This window comes from Callospermophilus lateralis, chromosome 2, assembly GCF_048772815.1.
Source record: "Callospermophilus lateralis isolate mCalLat2 chromosome 2, mCalLat2.hap1, whole genome shotgun sequence".
NCBI lineage: Eukaryota > Metazoa > Chordata > Mammalia > Rodentia > Sciuridae > Callospermophilus > Callospermophilus lateralis.
In genome coordinates this window covers 126,213,315-126,238,336 of record NC_135306.1, presented here as the reverse complement: position 1 = coordinate 126,238,336, position 25,022 = coordinate 126,213,315, and the positions used below count along the sequence as shown (strand labels likewise).

The 25,022-nt window shown below is 33.2% G+C and overlaps 1 protein-coding gene across 1 annotated transcript in view; it reads left to right on the top strand.

The window, feature by feature from the left end:
* The window catches only part of Cntn5 (contactin 5), a 494,625-nt gene that overhangs the window by 83,646 nt on the left and 385,957 nt on the right, over window positions 1-25,022 (top strand). The window contains exon 5 of the mRNA XM_076841939.2: window positions 2,406-2,501. Within this exon, the coding sequence (XP_076698054.2) occupies window positions 2,406-2,501 (96 nt within the window). The remainder of the gene's footprint in view (window positions 1-2,405; window positions 2,502-25,022) is intronic.

The window sequence follows — 25,022 nt, the reverse complement described above, 5'->3', positions numbered from 1 at the left end:
CCCGTATTTAATCAAGCCACCATGCCCACACCAACCAGGAATTTTTTCACATAAAAATTATGCCTTAAGTTTACTACAATCTTTCCAGGCATGAAAACCACTTGTACATTATAGAAAAAGAGTGTCACTTTTTTTCCCTAGTAAGTAGTTAACAACTCTTCATAAAAGTATTAACTTCTTTGTATTATTGCTGTGTGGCTTTATGTAAGAAAAAAGTTCTGTTCACATTTGAAAAATATTCATTTATTTTGAAATTTTGGGTGCAATAATTCCTAGGAAATAATGACCCAGAAACAATCCTAGAGAAAGTCTTGAATTGTACTTGTATTGACTGTTGATACAAAATAAAGCAATTATAGTTGAATATGACCTTTTGGATAACTTAGAGCTCAAAACATAATTCAGGTCATAATTATTCTACAATTGTTTCTTTTTCTGTGTGTTCAATGTACTTCAGTTTCTCAAAAGTGGATATTACTTTAGGATTGTTTTCTATTAAAATATTTTTAAATACAGTACATTGGTTTGATGTCATAATATATACACTACATGCATGTATTAGTAATTGTATTGGAATACATATATATTTTTAGAAACAAGTTCAGTTAAAATAAATTAATATCCAAGTAGTCTCCCCCAAGATTTACAAATTTAATGAGGAGAAACAAGAAAGAAAAAACAGACAATCCCTGAAGAGATATTAAATTCCTGTAACACCCATTGCCTCATTATATGATTCTGTGTTATAATTCTAGGAGTGAGTTAAAGAAAGTCAAACTGGAAAACTTGTCATGCTTTATCTTCATATTGAAATCATTTTCTGGAAAAAAAGATAGTCTCTACCCCAAAGAATTAATGCATATGATGCTTACTACAAAAGTTAATGTGGGTCTGAGGCTATAGTTCAGTGGTGGAGTGCTTGCCAAGTGTGTGTGAAGCACTGGGTTCGATCCTCAGCACCACATAAAAAATATATAAATGAATAAGATAAAGGTATTGTGTCCATCTATAACTAAAAATTATTTAAAGAAAGTTAATTTGTACATTTTTAAATAAGGCTATTTTTCCCCAACAAAAGTAGAACTAGGATTATTCTTTGTTTTGTCTTGCTTCTTTGTAAAACACATACCTATTTTCCATAAATTGTAGAATTTTATACAAAATCCTAAAACTTTTTCAAACAATGAATACCTTTCTAAGTATTATTTTGGCATCTTGTATTCACTCTTGATGAATTTAAGATCTGATTATAAATTCAACAAATAAGTCAATTGTTGCCCCTTTCTTAGAAAAAAAAATTATAGAAGGTTTCTATTAGACTATTTAATGCTAGTGATTTATCTTCTTCATATCCATCAAATATATTTTCTTGATTAATTTTATGGTTTATCAGGTTAATAAACATTAAATTGAGACTCTAACTTACATTGCTGCAAAGTAGTATTTTAACATGGAATAATTAAATGATTTTTTAAAGTCTCTTATACAATTTATGTATAATGGGAGGAATGGCAGAACATTTTCAAGAAGCATTTCTCACCATGGAAACCTGATTTTAGAGACTTAGAATTCTGGAGAATGTTTATTTATAGAAATTTGAACTCCACAGTTTGCAAAACACTATTCTAAAATTCATGCATTTGATTGAAGTAGATCAAGAGAAGGAAAAAGATACACATTATGAGTTATGATTAGATTAGTGAGAAATAATATATCATCCCCTATGAGGCACTTTATTTTTAGGAAGTTCTTTCCAAATTGTGCAAATGCAGCATACTACAAAGGCAGGTAACTGAACCCAGTGCTATAATCCTCATACACACAAGTGTTTCAGTACTTGTAATAGTCCCAGGCTAATCAAAATGGATGGGCACAATTAATTTGTAAAATTCATTTTAGGCTAGAACACTTCATGTCCTCGTTATATTTTGATAGAGCCTACAAGTCTCTAATTTGGCAAGTCCATGCTTGGTTTCACACACCATCCTTAACATCACATATGATGAGGCCACAGATTGGATAGCAGGTGCTATAACCACCTCATGTTTATCTTCTCACTTTGAATGAAGAGTTTTTACCATCCAAAAGATCAATATGCAAAAAATATTGGTAAGAAATAAAATAACTATTTGATATGATTAAAATGTTGTATTATGTAGATTCTACACTGGCAACTTGTATGTGCGGTAAAGATAAAGAATGTGAGGGGTTTTGAATATATAGAATTTAAACTGTGGTATTCAGAATTGGGTGATATAGATTCATTAACAAGACTGTTCTGTCACTGCAAAACAAACAAAATATCTTGTCAGGATGATGATAGAAAAATAAATGTAAATTATAATAGTAGTGATTTTTTAAAATTTATGTTTGCCTTGCATCTGAATGCTGTGTTATGTTGACAGATCTGGGAAATTTTAGTGGCCGGACAAGAAGTGCAGTCTCTGTGAGGGAAGGCCAGGGGGTTGTTCTGATGTGCTCTCCTCCGCCTCATTCACCAGGTACAGTAGGATCCCATTCTATATTGATGCTGCTCTGTTTTTCTTTGTTCATTCTTTTAGACAGTGTATTGACAGGGGAACATTCCAGGTGAAATGTGCATGGTTTTCTTGATATATATCACAGTATCAGATGATTAATTAAAGAACCTATACTCTACATACCATTGGTTATGAGTCTAAGTTCCTTATGATAAACTTGTTTTATTGCCATTCTAACTGTTGACTGTCACAGTGCTGCTTCTGCCTGCCATCAATGAGGAATATATTGCCTAGAGCACCGGCAAGCGATAAACTGAGAGAATGAAAACTTTCAAAATCATTTGAAGTGCAAGTTGAGCTAACTGAATGCCAATGTGCATCTTGTTTCAGAAGATAAGCTGGATACTTGGTTGTTTATGATATTCTTTGCCATAATGGAACAAAAACTACTAAGTATTTTTTGAGTTTCAAACAAAACGAGGTTTTCTTTTTCCTCCTTTTATGCTTGAGGTCTTATAAAATCAGGGAAATAGGTAAGTCCTTCCCAAGGCTTATGGAAAAAGAGTGCTAACCTGTACTCTGATTATTTACCAACTCACAGCTAACCATATTCATCTGTTGAAATCCTATAATTTGAGATCAGTATCTCTTCATACCTCAATATGATTTTCCAATAGCACAACTTCAGAGTGGCCAACATCAATTAACTAGAAAGAAACATAAATAACAAAACCCCAATCAACCACTGGAAAAAGAATACCGGGTCCTGATATATCAGCAAGTTTTTTTGTTTGTTTATTTGTTTGTTTGTTTTTAGTGTGACAACCATTTTGTAGGTTATATTATCCATTTAGTAAAGGAGTTCATTTAGAATTTTAGTATAGATAATTCTTAACAAAAATAACAAAAGAACCTACATTTATTTTCTTAAGGGTTCTCACCCTTTAGCTGACCCTCTTTCTAATGTTCTATGTTGTTGTTAAGTGAAAGTAAAGTGTACCACATTTCAATAAGAAAAAAAAATGTTTGAAAACATTTTGCTTTGATACTCAAGATCACATTTGGGAGTAATTTCTTAGTTGTACCTACCCAAATCCTATGTGTCAATTTAGTTATTCAAATTTTTTTGTGAGCAGTTTGTGAGTTTACAATAAACACATACTCTCACCTGCACCTAAATCCACATTTACTTTCTATGAAAGCAACGTATGTTTTAGCTTTTTATCTCATAAGATCGTAGTTTAGGAAAATCATCTAGATGATTTCTAATGTTGATTATTAGATTTGATTTGGAGAATATTATTAGAAGGATAACTGTTAGAGATTACAAAAAGGAGGAGGAGGAGAACACAATGGGCTCTACAAAGAATGAATGAATTCATCAATAGACTGACAGGAGTTAACAACCTGGAGTGACCCCTGTGGAAACAAGCAAGATCATCTGAGATAAAATCTACATTGCAATACTCTTTGAACTTGTCTTTAAACAAAAAGTAAAATGGGAGAGAATGATGTAGAAAGCAAAATTGTAAGATTACACATAGATAAAATATCCAATTGACAGGAAAAAAACTATATAGAGATTTCTGGTAGGAAAATAATATAATTATTACATATGTGATAAAATAAATATGAGCTAAGAATACATGTTAAAATTTTGAGATAACAATATGATTTCTCATTGAGATAAATATATGTAAGGCAAGATCACTGGTGATCTTAACAACCTTAGATATTCACTTTGTTATTACCAGTAGCTATAATAACTGCAGTACTCACAAACATCCTTTATATCAGACTGGTGCCTACTATATTTTGCTCACTCCTTGCAGTACCCTGATTCCAGGGGACCTTTAATTTCATTAGAATGAACAATTCATGAATACTGTCCTCTTTTATTATACTTTTTCCTCCTCTTATTCTCTTTCTCTTTCAATTTTTATCATTTTCTTACATTCAACCTCAATTGTTTTTATTCTTTCTTTGCTTCATCACATTGACTTGATAGTTGGCAAAACCATAATTGTATATATATCCAACTCTTATCCTATTGCATTCCTGAATCTATTCAGTTTAATAACTGTTAAAAATATTAAAACACAACAACAAAATACTTGCAATACAGACTAATCTCAATTTAAAAGCCAAACTGTAAACTACAAGCATTCCTAATGCAGACAAGAAATTTCGAAAACATCTATTCCTTTTACTATACTTTTGTTAAATCTTCAATGTATCTTATGCCTCCTTATTTTCAGCAGATAACTCTGTATCCTATTTTACTTTGGAAAAGAATCAGAAGATCCTTCTACAACACCTATTCACTGAAGCAAATGCCCAATAATATTAACAGCCATATTCTGTTCCCTTCTTTTCAGTATACTATGTATTGACACTTTTAAAGCCAGTTCCTCAACTTTTGCACAGTAGCTCCTCTTCCTTTTTCCTACTTACAGAAATCACTTTAGCAGGTCTCCCTTCCTTCTTTTGCATTATTACCAGAGATTTTTTTTTCTTTTTTGTATTATCCCCATCACCATGAAATATGCTGTGTTTTCCTTCATCTACAAACAAAATGAAGCAAAACTCTGGGTCCATGTTCTCTTTTAGCCCCTGCCTCAATCTTTTCTTGCTCTCCTTTACAGTGAAGCTCCTGAAAACTTTTGCCAGTACAAACTCTATTCAATTCCCCATTCTCTTAATCACATTCATATTCACAATCCCATTCATATTCATTCTCTCTCTCTCTCTCTCTCTCTCTCTCTCTCTCTCTCTGTATGTGTGTGTTGTTTTAGTGTATTTTTTTCTGAGATTCATCCATCATGGCATTTATTGATATTTTTACTTTATGTTGCTGATTAGTATTTCATTGTATGGACGACATGTGACATTCTGTTTATCCAAACACCAAAGGATGCATATTTGGATTTTTTTCCAATTCTCAAGTTGGTCATTTCTTTCTCTATAAAATGTCAAGATCATTGTATTGTCATGTGTAGCTAATTAAAAAAAAAAAAAGTCTTCATTCAGCTTAGAGTATCCCAGCCTATTTCTCTCCTATCTTCTTCATTTCCTTTGCTAATTTTGTCTTCGTTTTTTTTAATTGTTTAATATTATAGCCCCCCAAGCATCAGTCTTTTCACTTGTTTCCTTAATCAACCTTCATTCACTTAGTTCTTGTCTGATAATAAGGCTTGATATCCTCCAAAGACAGGTCTGCAACTGGGGCTCTGGCTTGTCTAGCACTATCCACTCAGTATTTTCATCTTAATAGCTAACATGTACCTTAAGCTTAACTACATTTAAAACTAAACTCCTGGTTATATCTCCTCACAAACCTCCATTCTTAGTTTTTTTTTTTCACATCTATTAATATAAACATAATTTCTGATTTATCTAATTTATCTTCCAGGGCCTGATTACTAGTTCATTGACAACATCTTTCTACCCTGTCCTCACATGGTAGAAGAGAACATGGGCTTCTTCTATGAGAGCATTAATCTCATCCATGAAGACTGCTTTCATAATTTATCATATTCTAAAGGAGATTTTCTCCTCATACCATCATTTGGGGAATTTGGATTTCAACAGAAGGAATGAGGAGGTACACAAACATTCAAACATAGCAGGTGGCTTTTGGACCTGGGACTTACAGGAGGTAGTTCATTTTAAATGAGGGTGTGGCCTGCCTCCAAGGCCTTTGAAGTTGCTATTTCTTATGCCTGGATCCCCCTCTTCAAGGTATCTGAATGGCTTACTTTCTCACATCAGGTCTTTCTTCAAATCTAAAACCTTTCCTGACCTTTCTTTTGAGATTCACACTATTTTCCTCTATCTTTTTCCCACATACTATTTAAAATTACTTATTTAATTGTTCATTTTTATAACTTTTAGTTAGAATGTAATCCCATTAGGAAGAAATGTTGTACCCAGTGCCTAAGACAGTACCTTGCATAGTGTAGGAACTGAACAAATGTTTATTGAGTGAATCTAATGCATAATATTCATGAAATAAATGGAATGAGTCAAAGTTTAAACCAAAAAATATAAGAAACTTTGAAAGATCAATAATAAAAACAGGAAAAAATTTATCAGGTTTGTAGTAGAAACCTTTCTTGTTGTTTTACCTTTATCCTATAATTATTTTGTGAAGAAACATAAATATGGAACAGAAAAATGAAATTGGTTCATATCATTGACTTTGAAGAATAAAATGTGACATTTTTTATTTTGCCTAACCAACTACCAAAATCTGAAAGATCAGAATTTATTATTTGAGATCACAATCATATTGAGAAATGTGATCTGATTCTCATGCCTTACTTACTCAATTAAAAAGAACTCTAAAAGTATCTAGGAACTGTCAGGTCTAAAAGCTTGTTGAAGGGGAAGGGTAAGTAAGTAGGAACCAGCCAGGGTTGAGTCCCTGATTGGTATTTGTGACCTAAGAAGTCAACGACTATGATGAAGTCAATAACTGCCTTTTTTGTTTGTTTTTGGTGGGTGAAATTAAATATGTCTAGAGTCATAAATAACATAATTCATGAAAGAAATCTCAGATTAAAATTTCGATTTCAGTCCAAAGAGTCATATAAATTATGATAGTGCACTCGTTTAACTGATTTGTAATTACATTTTGTTTTCTACTCTTGTTTTACTTTCTTCTTTCAAATTCAAGTTAGTTTATTATTTTATCTATAGAAATTTTATTATGTGAAGTAAGGTATTACAAGTGAAAATTTACTAATCTTTTTACCTTTCATAGTATATTATCTGTTCTTTCACAATATGAAACTTGCCATGTTCCAATTTATATTTCCAATATTTATCTTAGTACCCAACAGTAGGTATTCATTAAATGCATAGAAAATCGGTGAATGAGCAACTGATTCTAATAGTTGAGTTTATAGGGTTTTAGACACTTGATGTCTACCTTCTGATAAAGTTTATTCTAACTCATATTCATGACAAATATTTGGATCATTTAATATCACATATTCAGTTATTATTATTTCAAAATACATTATTATATTTTTGATTACTGTGATTCAGTGAAAGCTATATGAAATGATACAGCAGATTATACATAAGAGATTAAATAATATTCTCTAAGATCTATTTCCTTATAGCTTTAATGGATCTAGAATGCATATTTCTTTTGAATAAAATCAAAAGCTAGGATTGAGTTATTCACTAACTTTCTCTTTTTGCATCTAAGGATTTCAATATTAATCCCTCTTAGCAACAAAAATGAATGAAAACATTTTGATTGGATTCTGAGGTGGTTACTCATCTACCAGGAAGTAAATACATTTTTTGTGATTGTTAAACACATCTGTTCAAAATGATACTTTGCTGCCAAAATAATACCTCTGTCAGTTTAATAATTATGAAATTCAGTGTTTAATCATATATAATGAAAAGCTCTGTAAAAAAAAAAGTGTAGAAATAAACGTTATAAAAATCTATAACCACAAATGAAATTACTTTATGGTTTAGAGGCTATAACCATAGTACATTTTAAATCAAGAAGTCAGTACTTTATGTTTCAGTTAAAAAATATTGTTTGTTTGTTTGTTTGTTTGTTTGTTTGTTTTGGTACTGGGAATTAAACCCAGGGGTGCTCAATTACTGAGCCACATCCCAGCCATTTTTATTCTTTATTTTGAGATAAAGTTTTGCTAATTTACCTCTGACCTCGATAAGTAGCTGATGCTGGCTTTGAATTTGCAGTCCTCCTCCTTCAGCCTCCCAAGCTGCTGGAATTACAGATGTGCATCACCACACCCAGTTTATATTTTGATTTCATTATATATAGAAGCATTTAAATCTTATACTGACATGGGACTTAAAATTCTTGAACAAAATATTAGGCTATAGGAAAAATAAAAACAAATGTAACATCTTACCATGTAATCACATAATCTTTATAAAATATCTTAGAAATTATTTTTTATCCTCATTGTGCCAATAAAAAATCTAATTTTCACAAAATTAAATATTTTAAGCTGTCATTCCTAGTAAGATAGAATCAGAATGTCAGTCTTTGATAAAGTTAGTATTCTATTGGCATTGTGTTTGAAGATATAGTAAAACATTTATAGCATGAATACAAATCAATACTTTAAATGGGACTACCAACACCTCAAAAATTTTGTGCATTTAATTCTATTAAATACTTATTCAACAATTATTTTCTGTGTCAACATTTAATAGGTTTAGACTATTTATGCTTATTTCTGCCATATTATTTTTCATTATTAGTCAGCTTTTTGTTATTGTGACAAAATATCCAAGAAAAAAATAACTTAAAGGAGGAAAGATTTGTTTTGGCTCATGATTTCAGAGGTTCTAGCCCATGATTTACTGGCTTCATTGTTTTGGGCCTCAGGTGAGGCAGAATATCATAATTTAAAGATATAGCAGAATAAAAGAGCTCACCTCATGGCAACCAGGAAGGAGAGAGAGAGAGAGAGAGAGAGAGAGAGAAAGAGAGAGACAGACAGACAGACAGACAGAGAGAGACAGAGAACCAGTCAGTGGTTATGGATAAAATATATCCTTCAAAGACACACCTCAGTGACTTTCATACTTCTGACTAGTCCTTACCTCCTAGGTTTCTACCCACCACCCAACATGCAGCTTCAATATACGAGCTTTTGGGAACATTCCAGATTCAAACTATAACATGTTAATTATCCTATTTTTTTAAAAAAATTCATTTGTCCTCTTCACTTTTATTCTTATATTTTGTAATTGTTTTTGCTGCTTAATAGAAGGTTTTAAACTACATTTTTTCCACATTTCATTTTCAATTTAATATTTTTCATTATTTTGGAAATTACACATAAAACTCAATAAACCTATATGATTTTTCTTTATTCATTCATTCATTAATCGAATGTGATTTAAAAAAGAAAGAGAACTCAAGTTTCTGGCTCTATGACTGTTCTCTATTAACTAAGAAACGAAGAAGTTGGTTTGGGAAGATTGGTTAAGTTTTGGATACATTATGTCTTATGTACCTGTAGTTACCACAGAAAACTGGATACATGGAGGCAAGAGAAGAAAATTTTAAGCATAATTACCATAGAAGACTGATATGTAATTATAAGATTGATTAAGATCTCTTAAGAAGAATGTTTATAGTGTGATCACAGGAAATAAGCCAAATATATTTTTCTTTCTATAGTAAACACTGGGGGGAAAAAAGAAAATTGTTTTGTTTCTAAGATACCAACCAGTTTGAATAGCTTCCATTTACTGGCAATTTGTGCATTTATGTGATGTAGTTTAAGCAGGTTTCTAACAATATGTAATCTTTCATTTTTCACCTCTAAATGATGGCAAAACTTAAATTAACTGTTTAGATGCAAAGATTTATTGATTCTTTACAGACTTTATTGTATTTATCAAACCTCAAAAGTTAATGCACCTTCTGGCTGCCCAGAACACAAGAGCTCTAAGGTTATGAAAAGAAAAGAGCTTATATCATCAAGAAAAAGTGGGCAGAAAAAAAATACTTAGCATATATATTGTTCACAAAGAACATTATAAGTCCTGAGACAAGGAATAAAAAGAACACAGAGGACGCAAACATTGACCCAAAAAGCTGAACATTCCGTAGGCAAAATATCAGAATATATAAAGCTTTTTGTAGCCAGAGAAAAAGAATAAAAGACTTAGGCTGATGAACTTTATCATTTTCTTTATTTTAGTGCCTAAATCCCTAATTTATTCTCAATCTGACTAGTCTAGTATGATTTTGTATTCATGATCCTGTGACATTATTTGGAATTGAGTTCCAGGCAAACTAAGTCCCCAGTCATGGGCATATCGGCCTCCCCACAAATGTGAATCCATAGACTTGGTTCCAGTTCTCTTATTCTCTTTCTCTCAGTTCAGCTGGCTACCATCTTGCCTTCAGTCACAGACAGAACTGTGGTGGTCCCAGTGTCCTGCATAAAGAATACCAGAGGGTCTCAGAGTGAAGGAAGTTAAAATCATGGTAACTGCTTAAATAAGAAACAACAAGAAAACTGGATTAGAGCATTTTGTAAAGATTTACAAAGTAAACTTATTTTATTTCTGCATGTATGTTTTGAGCCATTATAAAATATAGCTGTATTCAGAACGTAATGAGCTATAGCAAACTATGTCTGAGCATACAGTGAATGAAGTAGCATAATACGTTTGGTTGCACCTTTAACAATTCTTGGTTGCAAAACAACATAATTTCTTCAGTTCAGAAAAATAATCAAACAGCAATAGACACTGAATGTCTAAATGCCTTGATTTTTTTCCTAGATGCTAAGTCTAAGCAATCCCTCATTCCCTATGACCTTGAAACTTCTTTTCTATGAAGTATTAGAGTGCAGCTTGCATCTGAACTATAATGTTTTAGTTGAACATTCCTGTCAAAGGGGGACAGAAGAGATTTTTTTTCTTTAAGTTAAAAATATTTTTTTAACTTGATCTAATTTAAAACAGGTAGATGGGTTCATCAGTCACAAATCCACTGCAGAGCCAGATTGTGTATAATAAGTAAACAAATCCAGATAATACAAGCAATGGCTCTATAGATATTATGATGAAGGAAAGCAAGACAGTTTTTTTTTAAGATGGACACAATACCTTTAATTATTTCATTTTATTTTTATGTGGTACTGAGGATTGAACCCAATGCCTCACATGTTTGAGGCAGGTGCTCTACTGCTGTGCTAGAACCCCAGCCCCAGATATTTTGCTTTTGTGTCATAATCTTACCATAATAGTTCAACTGGCATTTGGACTCAGACAGCCAGGGGTTCTCATCTTGGACTTGACACTTAATATTGGCTTTGTTTCTCAAAACTTTTCTTACCTGTAAAGGGAACAATGAAAGCTAACAGCACAGGATAGTTGTGAAAATTAAGAGGCAGTTCATGTAGGGCAATTAGCCCAATGCTTGAAGGAAAGTTAGCATTAGATTCAATTTTATCTTGAAGATCTGTCTTCCAGAATCCTCTTTAAAATGCAAATGCTTTAAAGAAAGGTGATACTTTAAATCATTATCTGCTAACACTAATTACTAGTTGGCAGTTATGAATTGACATCAAGTTGACAATAAGGCAACTGGAAGTTGAATGAAACTTGAAAATGTGAATCTGAACATTTGAGAAAAGATAAAGATTAAGTAAAGGGCAAAGAGCCCTGACAGTAAGGACACCAGGTATCATTGTGATATTTAGAGAACCTCTGTATACTAGGATAATTAGTGTCCAAAAATCTTCCCTCAAAGCCAACATATATAAGATAAAAATGAACAAAATCACAGATGTGAAAATATTTTGGTTGATAGTTTTAATTTTAAAAATGAAATTTTATTTTCAAAAAATCTATCTCATAATTTAATATGATATAATAACTATAATAATAAAAAAGGAAATATTTTTTGGCATCCTTCATTCCACAAAGTAGTAAGATAGGATTGACACTTCACGCTTCATATTTAACTTTTGTACCAAGGTACGAAAGATAATTTTCCCAAAAGTATTTGAGGAGTTCACCAATTTCCTCAAAAGGATCTCTTAATTATTTATTCCAAATTACTATATGTTGAATGACATAAGGTCTTCTTTCCTGTAGAGTTTCTTGTCACTTATCAGATTTCTTAGTAACTTTGCTCTGATGATTGAAGCTATTTTCTAAAAGTACTTCATTAACTTCTTGAAATCCACAACTTTTGCAAGATTTGCAGTTTCACTTTGCAATATACTAGTGCAATATTCTCTTATATGTTATAAATAACTGAATGACCCAAAAGAAACTGGTTAAATGGAAAAAGAGATTCGGTGAAGCGTATTTGTAAAGTGACCAATTTATTTGTCGTTATGTGATTATTATTTTTTCTTCTTTAAAAAAAATTTTAATCGGGGACTTGATTTATATTGGACACAATGAACTCTAATTTTAAGTTCATCCTAAAGTAGGCCATTTCAGGATAAAAAGAATGAAAAGAAATTAATAATTTATATTTTTTACATGTATCTTATTTTTATTAAGCTTTTTAAAAATTTTTTACAAGGACACAATATCTTTATTTATTTTATTTTTATGTGGTTGAGAGTTCAACCCAGTGCCTCACAAGGGCTCTGCCACTGAGCCACAAATTTTATCTTTGCTTTATGAATTTAATATTATTGCCTCCATATTATAAATGGGGATAGTCATGCTGAGAGCAACTTACCGAAGTCTGCCTAATAAATAAAAAGATTCAGTCCTGTGTGATTCCAAGTCTGTTGTCCTTTCTGATTATATAATATGGTTTTTCTACATATCATATTATAATTTTACTGAAAATCCTGTTTTGTGTACATACAAGCTACCTGTCAACATGTTTGTTGTAACAATTCAAATGAATAAGGAATTTCATCATTTGTTTTGATTGACTTGACCAAATTGTTAACAAAACATTTAACACTGATAAATCAAGGATATAACAGTATGTAAAGGTAAATAAATAGATATAAATTTTGATATTTTTACCAGTTAAAATAATACAGTGCACAAGTGTCACTTTTAGCAGTTATTCAGAAGCTAGACAGGATAGCTAAAGAAAACAAGAATACTGAATGAAACAATAGAGAAATACAGGGATAATTTAGTTTTCTTATACATGTTTTCCTATGTGGATATAAAATAATATGAGTCTTATACCCTCAATTTAACCAGAAAGACTACTTCAACCCAAATTGTACTGTCGATTGATGCTTTTGTAACAAGCGTTCTAATTAGTTGTTTGCCTAGACTTAGTAGTTATCAAACAATACATTTTTACATTATTTTAAAATCTTCACAGGTCAGTTTTAAAATACATCTTCTTTTCCTCTTGTGCTCTATTTTATTATAATACATTCTTTAGCTGTCACTTCAAAGGAAAACACAATGTGTTTTGGACTCTGGTGTTTTTACTAGCTAACAAAATTTGTACATGGAAAACTAAATATTACAAAGCAAACCTTTCAACCTGGAATTTGTTTTAGAATATTTAGACACAGCAGAAGGGAAAAGATTGAGAACATTGCAATAGCCCTTTTTTTTTCATGTCTTAGTTTGATGTGGGATTTTACCATAGAGTGAATCAGATTTATTCAATTATTTTTAGTGCTGGATTTGACCATATTCCTAACTCCTTAATATAGCCTATTTTTTCCTCTTATGAAGTACCCTACAAGAAGATAGCAGATGATAATGGGCTAGGGGAGCAACCCACTCACTCCTTTCATTTTTGGCTCACATACCTGGAATAGCTAGTATTTTTCTGTTGCATTGTTGTGGAATTCCACTTGCATTTGACATGGCCATGGTGGCCAAACACCCAGTCAATTAGTGTGGTGGAGTGCCACCAAGGTGACTTGAAACAATGAGTTTTTACTCCAGAAAGCCTCATATTTTCTAAAAATTGTAACACTTCTCTGTTCTGTGGTATGAGGTACCAAAGAAATTATTTTCTCATCAACTGTGATCCAGTAAGGGAAGATACTAAAAAACAAACAAAAAACCCACACATAATTAAATCAACTAGTTAAATGTGAATTCTAACTAATATTTGCTAGAATGTTGTTTACAAGGAAACTGTGAAAAGTTAGCAAGAGTTTCTACCCTTGAAGATTAGAAACCTAGCTTCTATAACACTTTAAAATAGGATATTGGTATTATTTTTTTCAAATTTCCTAGGTAGATAGTACAATAGACTTTTTGACAGAAACAGAACAGCCACATTGATTCAGAAAAAGAAAAGCAAGTAAACAGCAGCAGGTCCTGGCTTTAAATGAAGTTTGATTAACACTGGAGATAATAGAATCAACAATGCCACAGACCAGTTCTTTTCTTTCTTCTTTAAGACATTGTACTATTCTATTTCCCCATTTTATTTAGCTCACTGGACTAAGAATAATCCCTTCAAAGTTAAATTCCTCTCAATAAGGAGTTTGTAATTTTTTTTTTCTGAAAATGTGTTGATAATAAATATGTTTGGCTTTGTGAATCACAGTGTCTGTCACAGCTTCTCAACTCTACCATTGTAGTATGAAACAACCCAAACAACATGTGAATGAACAAATACCTCTGTTAAAGAAAAGCTTTTTTTATACTTAGCAGTATTTGAATTTCATATACTTTTCACCCTTTAAATGTTTTTTTTAAAAAACTATTTAGAAAGGTGAAATCCATTCCTAACTCTGAAGCCATAAAAAGGTAGGCAAAAAAACAAGATTTGGCCTATTGCTGTGATATGCTGACCCCGTTCTTAATCCCAGAGACTCCTCCTGGAGCTGTGTTGTTAAGAGGCTTTCTTAATAAGGCCAGGCATTTTTTCCTAATTCATCATAACCCTTCCCTCTCTTTGTAATACTTTTGTGTGATACAAGCAGGGAATAAGCATACGTTATTTATCACCTTTTGGTTGTACATGACCAGTACCCAGCTCAAAATCACTTAAGCTTATTCTAAACAAGCTCTAAATTGACATCAGACCTGGGAAGTTCCAGGAATTAGATAAAAGGAGAAAACTCTATCCTTCTTAGTCTGCTGTCTCTACATGTTGGTTATATTTATCTCATTACAAATATACTTTATTTCTTTTTCTTTTTTCTTTTCCTTTCTTCTTCCTTTTTTTTTGGGGGGGGGGGCGGGGAGGCTACCTGAGTTTGGGGAAAAGAAATGTGTGGAGAGGAAAGGAGGTAGTTACCATTCCACCTGACTACCCTAGAAGAAAGATAGAACTTATCTCTTAAGAAATCTATTATAAAAATTTTCGGCAAATGCTATTAATTATGGTATGTTAATTATCACATTATATTTTTCTCATTTTTATCAAAAGAGGGAAAATGATGTTTTTATGTCCTTTGGTTATACACTGTGGAGTGGGATAGCTGGGTCAAATGGTGTTTCCATTCTCGGTTTTCCACAGATTCTCCATACTGCTTTCCAAATTGTCTGCACCGATACCAACATTGTGTGAATGTGCCTTTCCCCCCACATCCTCCCCAGTACTTATGGTTGTTTGTATTCTTAAGAGTTGCCATTCTGACTAGAGTGAGATGAAATCTTAGAGTAGTTTTGATTTGCATTTCTCTAATTGCTAGAGATGTTGAACATTTTTTCATATATTTGTTGATTGATTGTATATCTTCTAAGAAATGTCCAGTTTCTTGGCCCATTTATTGATTGAGTTTTTTTTTTTTAGTGTTTAAGATTTTTGAGTTCTTTATGTATTTTAAGATTAGTGCTCTATCTGATGTGGATGTGGTAAAATTTGTTCCCAAATTGTAGGCTCTCTGTTCACCACACTGATTGTTTCTTTTGCTAAGGATTAAAGCAAACATTTGGCATTTGGTTTTGGGGGATTGGCTAACTTCACTTAGCATTATATTCTCCAGCTCCATCCATTTACCTGCAAATGCCATGATTTTATTCACTTTTAATGCTGAATAATATCCATTGTGTATATAATACCATGTTTTCTTTATCCATTCATCTACTGAAGGGCATTCCTGTATTGTAAGAATTAATATCAAGAATCAATAAATGGGATATATTCAAAGGGGAGAAAGGAAGGGAAACAATGGCCAAGAGTTACATTTAAAGGTCAAACTGAATAGGACAGCCCAGCAAAAAAGAAAGAAACCATTGATTGTAGCATCACACCCTATGTGCAGTCTTACATATATCTAGGGTAATAATGTGCATCTCATTCCATCATCTTTCCTGCCCCCATGCACACTCCCCAGTCTCCCTCCCCTTTTCCCAATCAAATTTTCATCCCCCCCCTTCATTATGGAAGAGCATCCACTTATCAGAGAGAACACTCAGCCTTTGGATTTGGGGTATTGGCTTACTTTGCATGATATTCTCCAACTCCATCCATTTACCTGCAAATGCCATAATTCTATTCTCTTTTAATGCTATGTAATATTTTATTGTGTATATATGCCACAGTTTCTTTATCCATACATCTATTGAAGGACATCTAGGTTGCTTCCACAGTTTAGCTATTGTGAATTGTTCTGCTGTGAACATTGATGTGGCTGTGTTACTAAAGTATGCTGATTTTAAGTCCTTTGGGTATAGACCAATGAGTGGGATAGCTTGGTCAAATGGCGGTTCCATTCCCAGTTTTCTAAGAAATCTCCATACTGCTTTCCAGATTGGTTGTATCTATTTACATTCTCACAATGTGTGCCTTTTCCCTCACATCCTCACCAACACTTATTGTTGTTTGTATTCTTGATAACTGCCATTTTGACTGGAGTGAGATGAAATCTTTGTGTACTTTTGATTTGCATTTCTCTAATTGCTAGTGATGACGACATTTTTCTTTCATATATTTGTTGACTAAATGTATATCTTCTGAGAAGTATCTGTTCAGATCCCGAGTTCATTTATTAATTGGGTTGTTTGGTTTTGGGGGGTTAAGTATTTTGAGTTCTTTATATATCCTGGAGATTAGTGCTCTATTTGACGTGTGTATGGCAAAAAATTTGCTCCCAAAATGTAGGCTCTCTCTTCACTTCATTGAATGTTACTTTTGCTGAGAAGAAGCTTTGTAGTTTGAAACCATTGACTTATTAATTCTTGATTTTATTACTTGTGCTTTAGGAGTCTTATTAAGGAAGTCAGGGCCTAATCTGACATGATGAAGATTTGGGCCTACTTTGTCTTCTATTAGGTGCAGGGTCTCTGAACTAACTCCTAGGTTCTTGATCCACTTTGAGTTGATTTTTGTGCATATTGAGAGAGAGGGATTTAGTTTCATTTTGCTGCACATGGATTTCCACTTCTTCCAGCACCATTTGTTAAAGAGGCTATCTTTTCTCCAATGTATGTTTTTGGCTCCTTTGTCTAGTATGAGATAACTGTATTTATGTGGGTTTGTCTTTGTGTCTTCTATTCTTTACTATTGGTCTACATATCTATTTTGGTGCCATTACCATACTATTTTGTTACTATAGCTTTGTAGATAGTTTAAGGTTTGGTGTTGTGATGCTTCCTGCTTCACTCCTCTTGTTAAGGATTGCTTTGGCTATTCTATGTCTCCTATTTTTCCAAATGAATTTCATGATTGCTTTTTCTATTTCTATAATGAATGACATTGGGATTTTAATCTGAATTGTATTGAATCATATAGTACTTTGGGTAGTATGTTCATTTTGACAATATTAATTTTGCCTATCCAAGTTCATAAGAGATCTTTTCATCTTCTAAGGTCTTCTTCAATTTCTTTAGTGTCCTGTAGTTTTCATTGTAGAAGTCTTTCACTGCTTTTGTTAAGTTGATTCCCAAGTTTTTGTTTGTTTGTTTGTTTTTTGAGGCTATTGTGAATGAGGTAATTTTTCTAATTTCTCTTTCAGGAATTCATAGAAGTGCATTTGATTTATGGGTATTGATTTTATATCCTGCTACTTCGCTGAATTCATTAATTCTAGAAATTTTCTGGTGGAGTTTTTTGGGTCCTCTAAGTATAGAATATTGTTGTTAGCAAATAATGATAGTTTGATTTCTTTTCCTATCTGATCCCTTTAATTTATTTTGTCTTTCTACTTGATGTGGCTAGAGTGTCAAGGAAAATGTTGAATACTTTGAATCCATACACTTATTAATTCTTGATTTTATTTCTTGTGCTTTAGGAGGACATCCCTGTCTTGTTCCAGTATTTAGAGGAAATGCTTCCAATTTTTCGCCATTTAGAATGATGTTGGCCTTGAATTTAGCATAGATAGCTTTTCCAATGTTGAGGAATGTTCCTACTCTCATTTTTCTAGTGTTTTGAACATTAAAGGGTGCTGTATTTTGTCAAAAGTTTTCTCTGCATCAATCGACACAATTACATGATTCTTTAAGTCTATTGATGTGATGAATTATGTTTATTGATTTCCATATGCTGAACAAATCTTGCATCCTTGGCATGAACCCCGCTTGATCATAGTGCACTATTTTTTAAATATGTTTTTGTATGTAATTTGCCAGAATTTAATTGAGAATTTTTGCTTCAATGTTCATCAGGGATATTGGTCTGACATTTTCTTTCATTGATATGTCTCTGCTTGGTTTTGGTATTAGGATGATACTAGCTTCGTAGAATGAGTTTGGAAAAGTTTCTTCCTTTTCTATTTCATGGAATAAATTGAGGAGTATTGGTATTAATTCTTCCTTGTAGGTCTTGTAAAACTCAACTGTGAATCCATCTGGTCTCAGGCTTTTCTTCGTTGGTATGCATTTGATGGTGTCTTCTATTTCCTTGCTTAAAATTTATCTGTTTAAATTGTGTATGTCTCTTGACTCAGTTTGGGTTGATCACATGTCTCTAGAAATTTGTCAGTTTCTAATTTTCAAAATAGTTTCTGATTGTCTTCTGTATTTCAGTAGTGTCTGATATGATATTTCCTTCTTCATTGCAAATTGTAGTGATTTGAGTTTTCTTCCTCTTCCTTTCTATTGGAGTCTCTAAGAGTTTGTCAATTTTATTTACTATTTCAAAGAAACATCTATTGGAATTGTTTCTTTAGTTTCAATTTCATTGATTTCCACCCTGATTTTAATTATTTCCTGACTTCTTCTGCTTTTGGTATTGGTTTGTTATTTTTTTCTAGGGCTTTAAGCTATAATGTCAGGTCATTTATTTGTTGGCTTTTTCTTCTTTTATTGATTGAACTCCATTCAATGAACTTCCCTCTTAGCACTGCTTTCATAGTGTCCCAGAGATTTTGATAAGTTGTATCACAGTTCTCATTAACCTCTAAGAATTTTTATCTCCTCCCTGATGTCTCCTGTTATCCATGCATCATTTAATAGCGTAATGTTTATTTTTCAGGTGTTGGTGTAACTTCTCTTTTTAATTTTATCATTGATTTCTAATTTCATTCCATTCTGATCAAATATAATACAGGGTAGAATCTCCATTTTTTTTTTTTTGTATTTGCTAAGACTTGCTTTGTGGCATAACATAAGGAGAAGGATCCATGTGCTTCTGAGAAGAAAGTGTATTCAATCATTGATGGATGGAATATTCTATATATGTCTGTTAAGTTCAAATTATTGATTGTATTATTGAGTTATGTAGTTTCTTTGTTTAATTTTATGTTGGAAGATATATTGAGTGGCGAGAGAAGTATATTAAAGTCACCCAGAATTATTGTGTTGTGGTCTATTTGGTTCTTGTATTTGAGAAGTGTTTCTTTGATATGCATAGATGCCCCATTGTTTGAGGCATAGATATTTATGATTATTATGTCTTGTTGATGTATAGATCCCTTAAGCAGTATGAAATGTTCTTCTTTATCCCTTTTCACTAGCTTTGGTTTGAAGTCCACTTTATCTCATATGAGAATGGAAACCCCTGCTTGTTTACAAGGTCCATGTGAGGTGGTATGTTTTTTCCACCTTCATTCTTTGGATGTCATTTCCTGTGAGATGAGTCTCTTGAAGGCAACATATTGTTGGGTCTTTTTGTTTTAATCCAAACTATCTTTTTTTTTAATTGAAGAGTTTAGGCTATTGACATTCAGATTTATTCTTGAAATACAATTTGTATTTCTGAATATTTTGGTTTATTTTTGTTTGTTTTTAACTTAACTTGGTCTCTCCTTTGATTAGCCTTTCCTTTAGTATAGTTCCTCCCTTTGCTTATTTTCATTGTTTTTTATTTCCTCCTCCTGGAATATTTTGCTGAGAATGCTCTGTAGTGGGGGCTTTCTCACTAATTTTTTTTAACTTTTGTTTATTATGAAAGGTTTTCATTTCATCCTCAAATCTGAAGCTTAATTTTGCTGGATATAAGATTCTTGTTTGGCATCCATTTTCTTTCAGGGCTTGGTATATGTTGTTTCAGGATCTCCTGACTTTGAAGGTCTGGGTTGAAAAATCTGCTGAGATACAAATTGGTCTTCCCCTGTATGTGGTCTGATTCCTCTCTCTTGTGACCTTTAAGATTCTATCCTTATCCTGTATGCTAGGCATCTTCATTATAAAGTGCCTTGGCGTAGATCTGTTGTAATTTTGTACATTTGGTGTCCTGTAAGCCTCTTGTATTTGATTTTCCAATTCATTATTCATGTTTGGGAAACTTTCTGATATTATCTCATTAAAGAGATTGTCCATTCCATTGGTTTGAAACTGTGCCTTCCTCTATCCCAATAAATCTTAGATTTGGTCTTTTGATGCTATCCCAAAATTCTTGGATATTCTGCTCATGGTTTCTTAGAATTTTCACTGTGTGGTCAATTTTATTTTCTAGATTGTATACTTTGTATTCATTATCTAATGTTCTGTATTCCAAGTGATCTAGTCTGTTAGTGGTTCTTTTTATTGAATTTTTTATTTGGTTCATTGTTTCCTTCATTTCAAGGATTCCGGGTTTTTTTTTTTTTTTTCAGAATTTCTATCTCTATCGAAGTAATCTTTTGCTACCTGTATTTGCTCCCTTATCTCTTTGTTGGAGTGTTCAATTTATGTCTGTATTTACTTATTTAGGTAATTCTTTAATTCATAGACCATTTTAATTATGAACATTCTGAACTCCTTCTCTTGATAGTTCATCAACTGTGCTGTCCATGGGTTGTTATTTGTAGTTTCCTGGTTCATTTGGGGCACTTTTCCCCCTTGTTTTTTCATGTTGTCTATGTGTGTTCCTTTCTTACAATGTTGATCTGAGATATTACACTTTCTACTTTATAATCTTGTAGTATCTGTGCACATTATCTGAACCTCAACTTGGGATTGGGCTTCCAGACCCTATCAGTGTCCAGTGATGGATGCTAATGCAAGATGGTGATGGCATTGGTGGAGGTAACTGGAGATATCAGTGAAAGTGGATACAACCTCTTTCAGAGATGGGGCTAAAAGGGTGGGCTTTACACTGGCTTTGTTATGCCTGTTCTGAGATGCAGCTGCTTCTAAGCCCTGTCCATTGTCCCAAGGTGGAGACTGCTGTGTGGGGAGGACTACAGAAATGACTGCAGTATTCCAAGACTGAAGTGGGCTAGGAGCGAGGTGGTGGGGCAGATCTGGGCCTGCCCTGGGCCTGGGCTCCCATACAGATCAGCAGAGGTGGTCCTGGGTTGGGGCTTGAGCTCTGGTGTGGGTATCTTAATCTTTTTTTGAATGAAGTTTGTAAATATTCTGTTAAAGATTTTTGCATATGTTCATAAATGATATTAGTGGGGAGTTGATTTCTTTTTTTATTTATTTATATTTTTTCTTATTAGTTGTTCAAAACATTACAAAGCTCTTGACATATCATATTTCATACATTTAATTCAAGTGGGTTATGAACTCCCATTTTTCCCCTGTATACAGATTGCAGAATCACATCGGTTACACATACACGTTTTTACATACTAGTGTCTGTTGTATTCTGCTGTCTTTACTATCCTCTACTATCCCCTCTCATCTTTTCTCTCTATCCCATCTGCTATACTTCATTGCTCTCCCTTAAATTGTCCCCCTTTCCCTTCAGCTCCTCTTATATGTAATTTTGTATAACGATGTGGGTCTCCTTCTATTTCCATGCAATTTCCCTTTTCTCCCCCTTTCCTTCCCCCACCCTCATCCCTGTTTAATGTTAATCTTCTTCTCATGTTCTTCCTCCCTGCTCTGTTCTTAGTTGCTCTCCTTATATCAAAGATGACATTTGGCATTTGTTTTTTAGGGATTGGCTAGCTTCACTTAGCATAATCTGCTCTAATGCCATCCATTTCCCTGCAAATTCCATCATTTTGTCATTTTTTAGTGCTGAGAAGTACTCCATTGTGTATAAATGCCACATTTTTTTTTATCCATTCATCTATTGAAGGGCATCTAGGTTGGTTCCACAGTCTAGCTATTGTGAATTGTGCTGCTATGAACATGGATGTAGCAGTATCCCTATAGTATGCTCTTTTAAGGTCTTTGGGGAATAGTCCAAGAAGGGGAATAGCTGAGTCAAATGGTGGTTCCATTCCCAGCTTTCCAAGGATTCTCCATACTGCTTTCCAAATTGGCCACACCAATTTGCAGTCCCACCAGCAATGTACAAGTGTACCCTTTTCCTCACATCCTCACCAGCACTTGTTGTTGTTTGACTTCATAATTGCTGCCAATCTTACTGGAATGAGGTGGTATCTTAGGGTGGTTTTGATTTGCATTTCTCTGACTGCTAGAGATGGTGAGCATTTTTTCATGTACTTGTTGATTGATTGTATGTCCTCCTCTGAGAAGTGTCTGTTCAGGTCCTTGGCCCATTTGTTGATTGGGTTATCTGTTATCTTATTGTTTAATTTTTTGAGTTCTTTGTATACTCTGGATATTAGGGCTCTATCTGAAGTATGAGGAGTAAAAATTTGTTCCCAGGATGTAGGCTCCCTATTTTCCTCTCTTATTGTTTCTCTTGCTGAGAAAAAAAAAATTTCAGTTTAAGTAAGTCCCATTTGCTGATTCTTGTTATTAAGTCTTGTGCTATGGGTGTCCTATTAAGGAATTTGGAGCCAGGCCCCCCAATATGTAGATCAGAGCCAACTTTTTCTTCTATCAGATGCAGAGTCTCCAATTTGATATCAAGCTCCTTGATCCATTTTGAGTTAAATTTTGTGCATGGTGAGAGAGAGGGATTCAGTTTTGTTGCATATGGATTTCCAGTTTTCCCAACACCATTTGTTGAAGATGCTATCCTTCCTTCATTGCATGCTTTTAGCCCCTTTATCAAATAGAAGATAGTTGTAGTTTTGTGGATTGGTCTCTGTGTCTTCTATTCTGTACCATGGTCCACCCACCTGTTTTGGTACCAGTACCATGCTGGTTTGTTACTATTGCTCTGTAGTATAGTTTGAAATCTGGTATCGCTATACCGCCTGATTCACACTTCCTACTCAGAATTGCTTTTGCTATTCTGGGTCTTTTATTTTTCCATATGAATTTCATGATTGCTTTATCTATTTCTATAAGAAATGCCGTTGGGATTTTGATTGGCATTGCATTAAACCTATAGAGAACTTTTGGTAATATCGCCATTTTGATGATGTTAGTTCTGCCTATCCATGAACAGGGAATATTTTTCCATATTCTAAGATCTTCTTCTATTTCTCTCTTTAGGGTTCTGTAGTTTTCATTGTACAAATCTTTCACCTCTTTTGTTAGGTTGATTCCCAAGTATTTTATTTTATTTTTTTTTTTTTTTGAGGCTATCGTGAATGGGGTTGTTGTCCTCATTTCCATTTCAGAAGATTTGTCGCTGATATACAGAAATGCCTTTGATTTATGCGTGTTGATTTTATATCCTGCCACTTTGCTGAATTCATTTATTAGCTCTAGTAGTTTCTTTGTAGACCTTTTTGGGTCTGCTAGGTATAGAATCATGTCACCTGAAAATAGTGATAATTTAATTTCTTCTTTTCCTATTTTTATGCCTTTAATTTCTTTTTTCTAATTGCTCTGGCCAATATTTCGAGAACTAAATTGAATAGAAGTGGTGATAGAGGGCATTCCTGTCTTGTCCCAGATTTTAGAGGGAATGCCTTCAGTTTTTCCTCCATTTAGCATGATGCTAGCCTGAGGCTTAGCATAGATAGCTTTTACAATGTTGAGGTAAGTTCCTGTTATCCCTAGTTTTTCTAGTGTTTTGAACATAAAGGGATGCTGTACTTTGTCAAATGCTTTTTCTGCGTCTATTGAGATGATCATGTGGTTTTTATCTTTAAGTCTATTGATGTGGTGAATAACATTTATTGATTTCCATATATTGAACCAGGCTTGCATCCCAGGGATGAATCATACTTGATCTTGGTACACAATTTTTTTGATATTCTTTTGTATCCGATTCGCCATAATTTTATTGAGGATTTTTGCATCTAGGTTCATTAGAGATATTGGTCTGTAGTTTTCTTTCTTTGAAGTGTCTTTGTCTGGTTTTGGGATCAGGGTGATGTTGGCCTCATAGAATGAATTTGGAAGAGCTCCTTCTTTTTCTATTTCCTGAAACAACTTGAAAAGTATTGGTATTAATTCTTCTTTAAAGGTTTTGTAGAACTCTGCTGTATACCCATCTGGTCCAGGGCCTTTCTTGGTTGGTAGTCTTTTGATGGCTTCTTCTATTTCCTTGTTTGTTATTGGTCTGTTTAAATTGTGTGTATCTTCCTGACTCAATCTGGGCAAATCATATGACTTAAGAAATTTATCGATATCTTTACTATCTTCTACTTTATTGGAATATAGGGGAAGGAAGGAGTCCTTAAAGAGAAAGATGGAGAGAAAGATAGGTAGAATAGAGGAGAATGGAAGGAACAACGTATATCCACTTGATGATGGTTGATATATTCTATATATGTCGGTTAAGTCTAGGTTATTGATTGTGTTATTGAGTTCTATAGTTCTTTATTCTACTTTTGTCTGGAGGATCTGTCTAATGGTGAGAGCGGTGTGTTGAAGTCACCCATAATTATTGTGTTGTAGCCTATTTGACTCTTGAACTTGAGGAGAGTTTGTTTTATGTACGTTGCAGGTAGGAAGGAGTCCTTAAAGAGAAAGATGGAG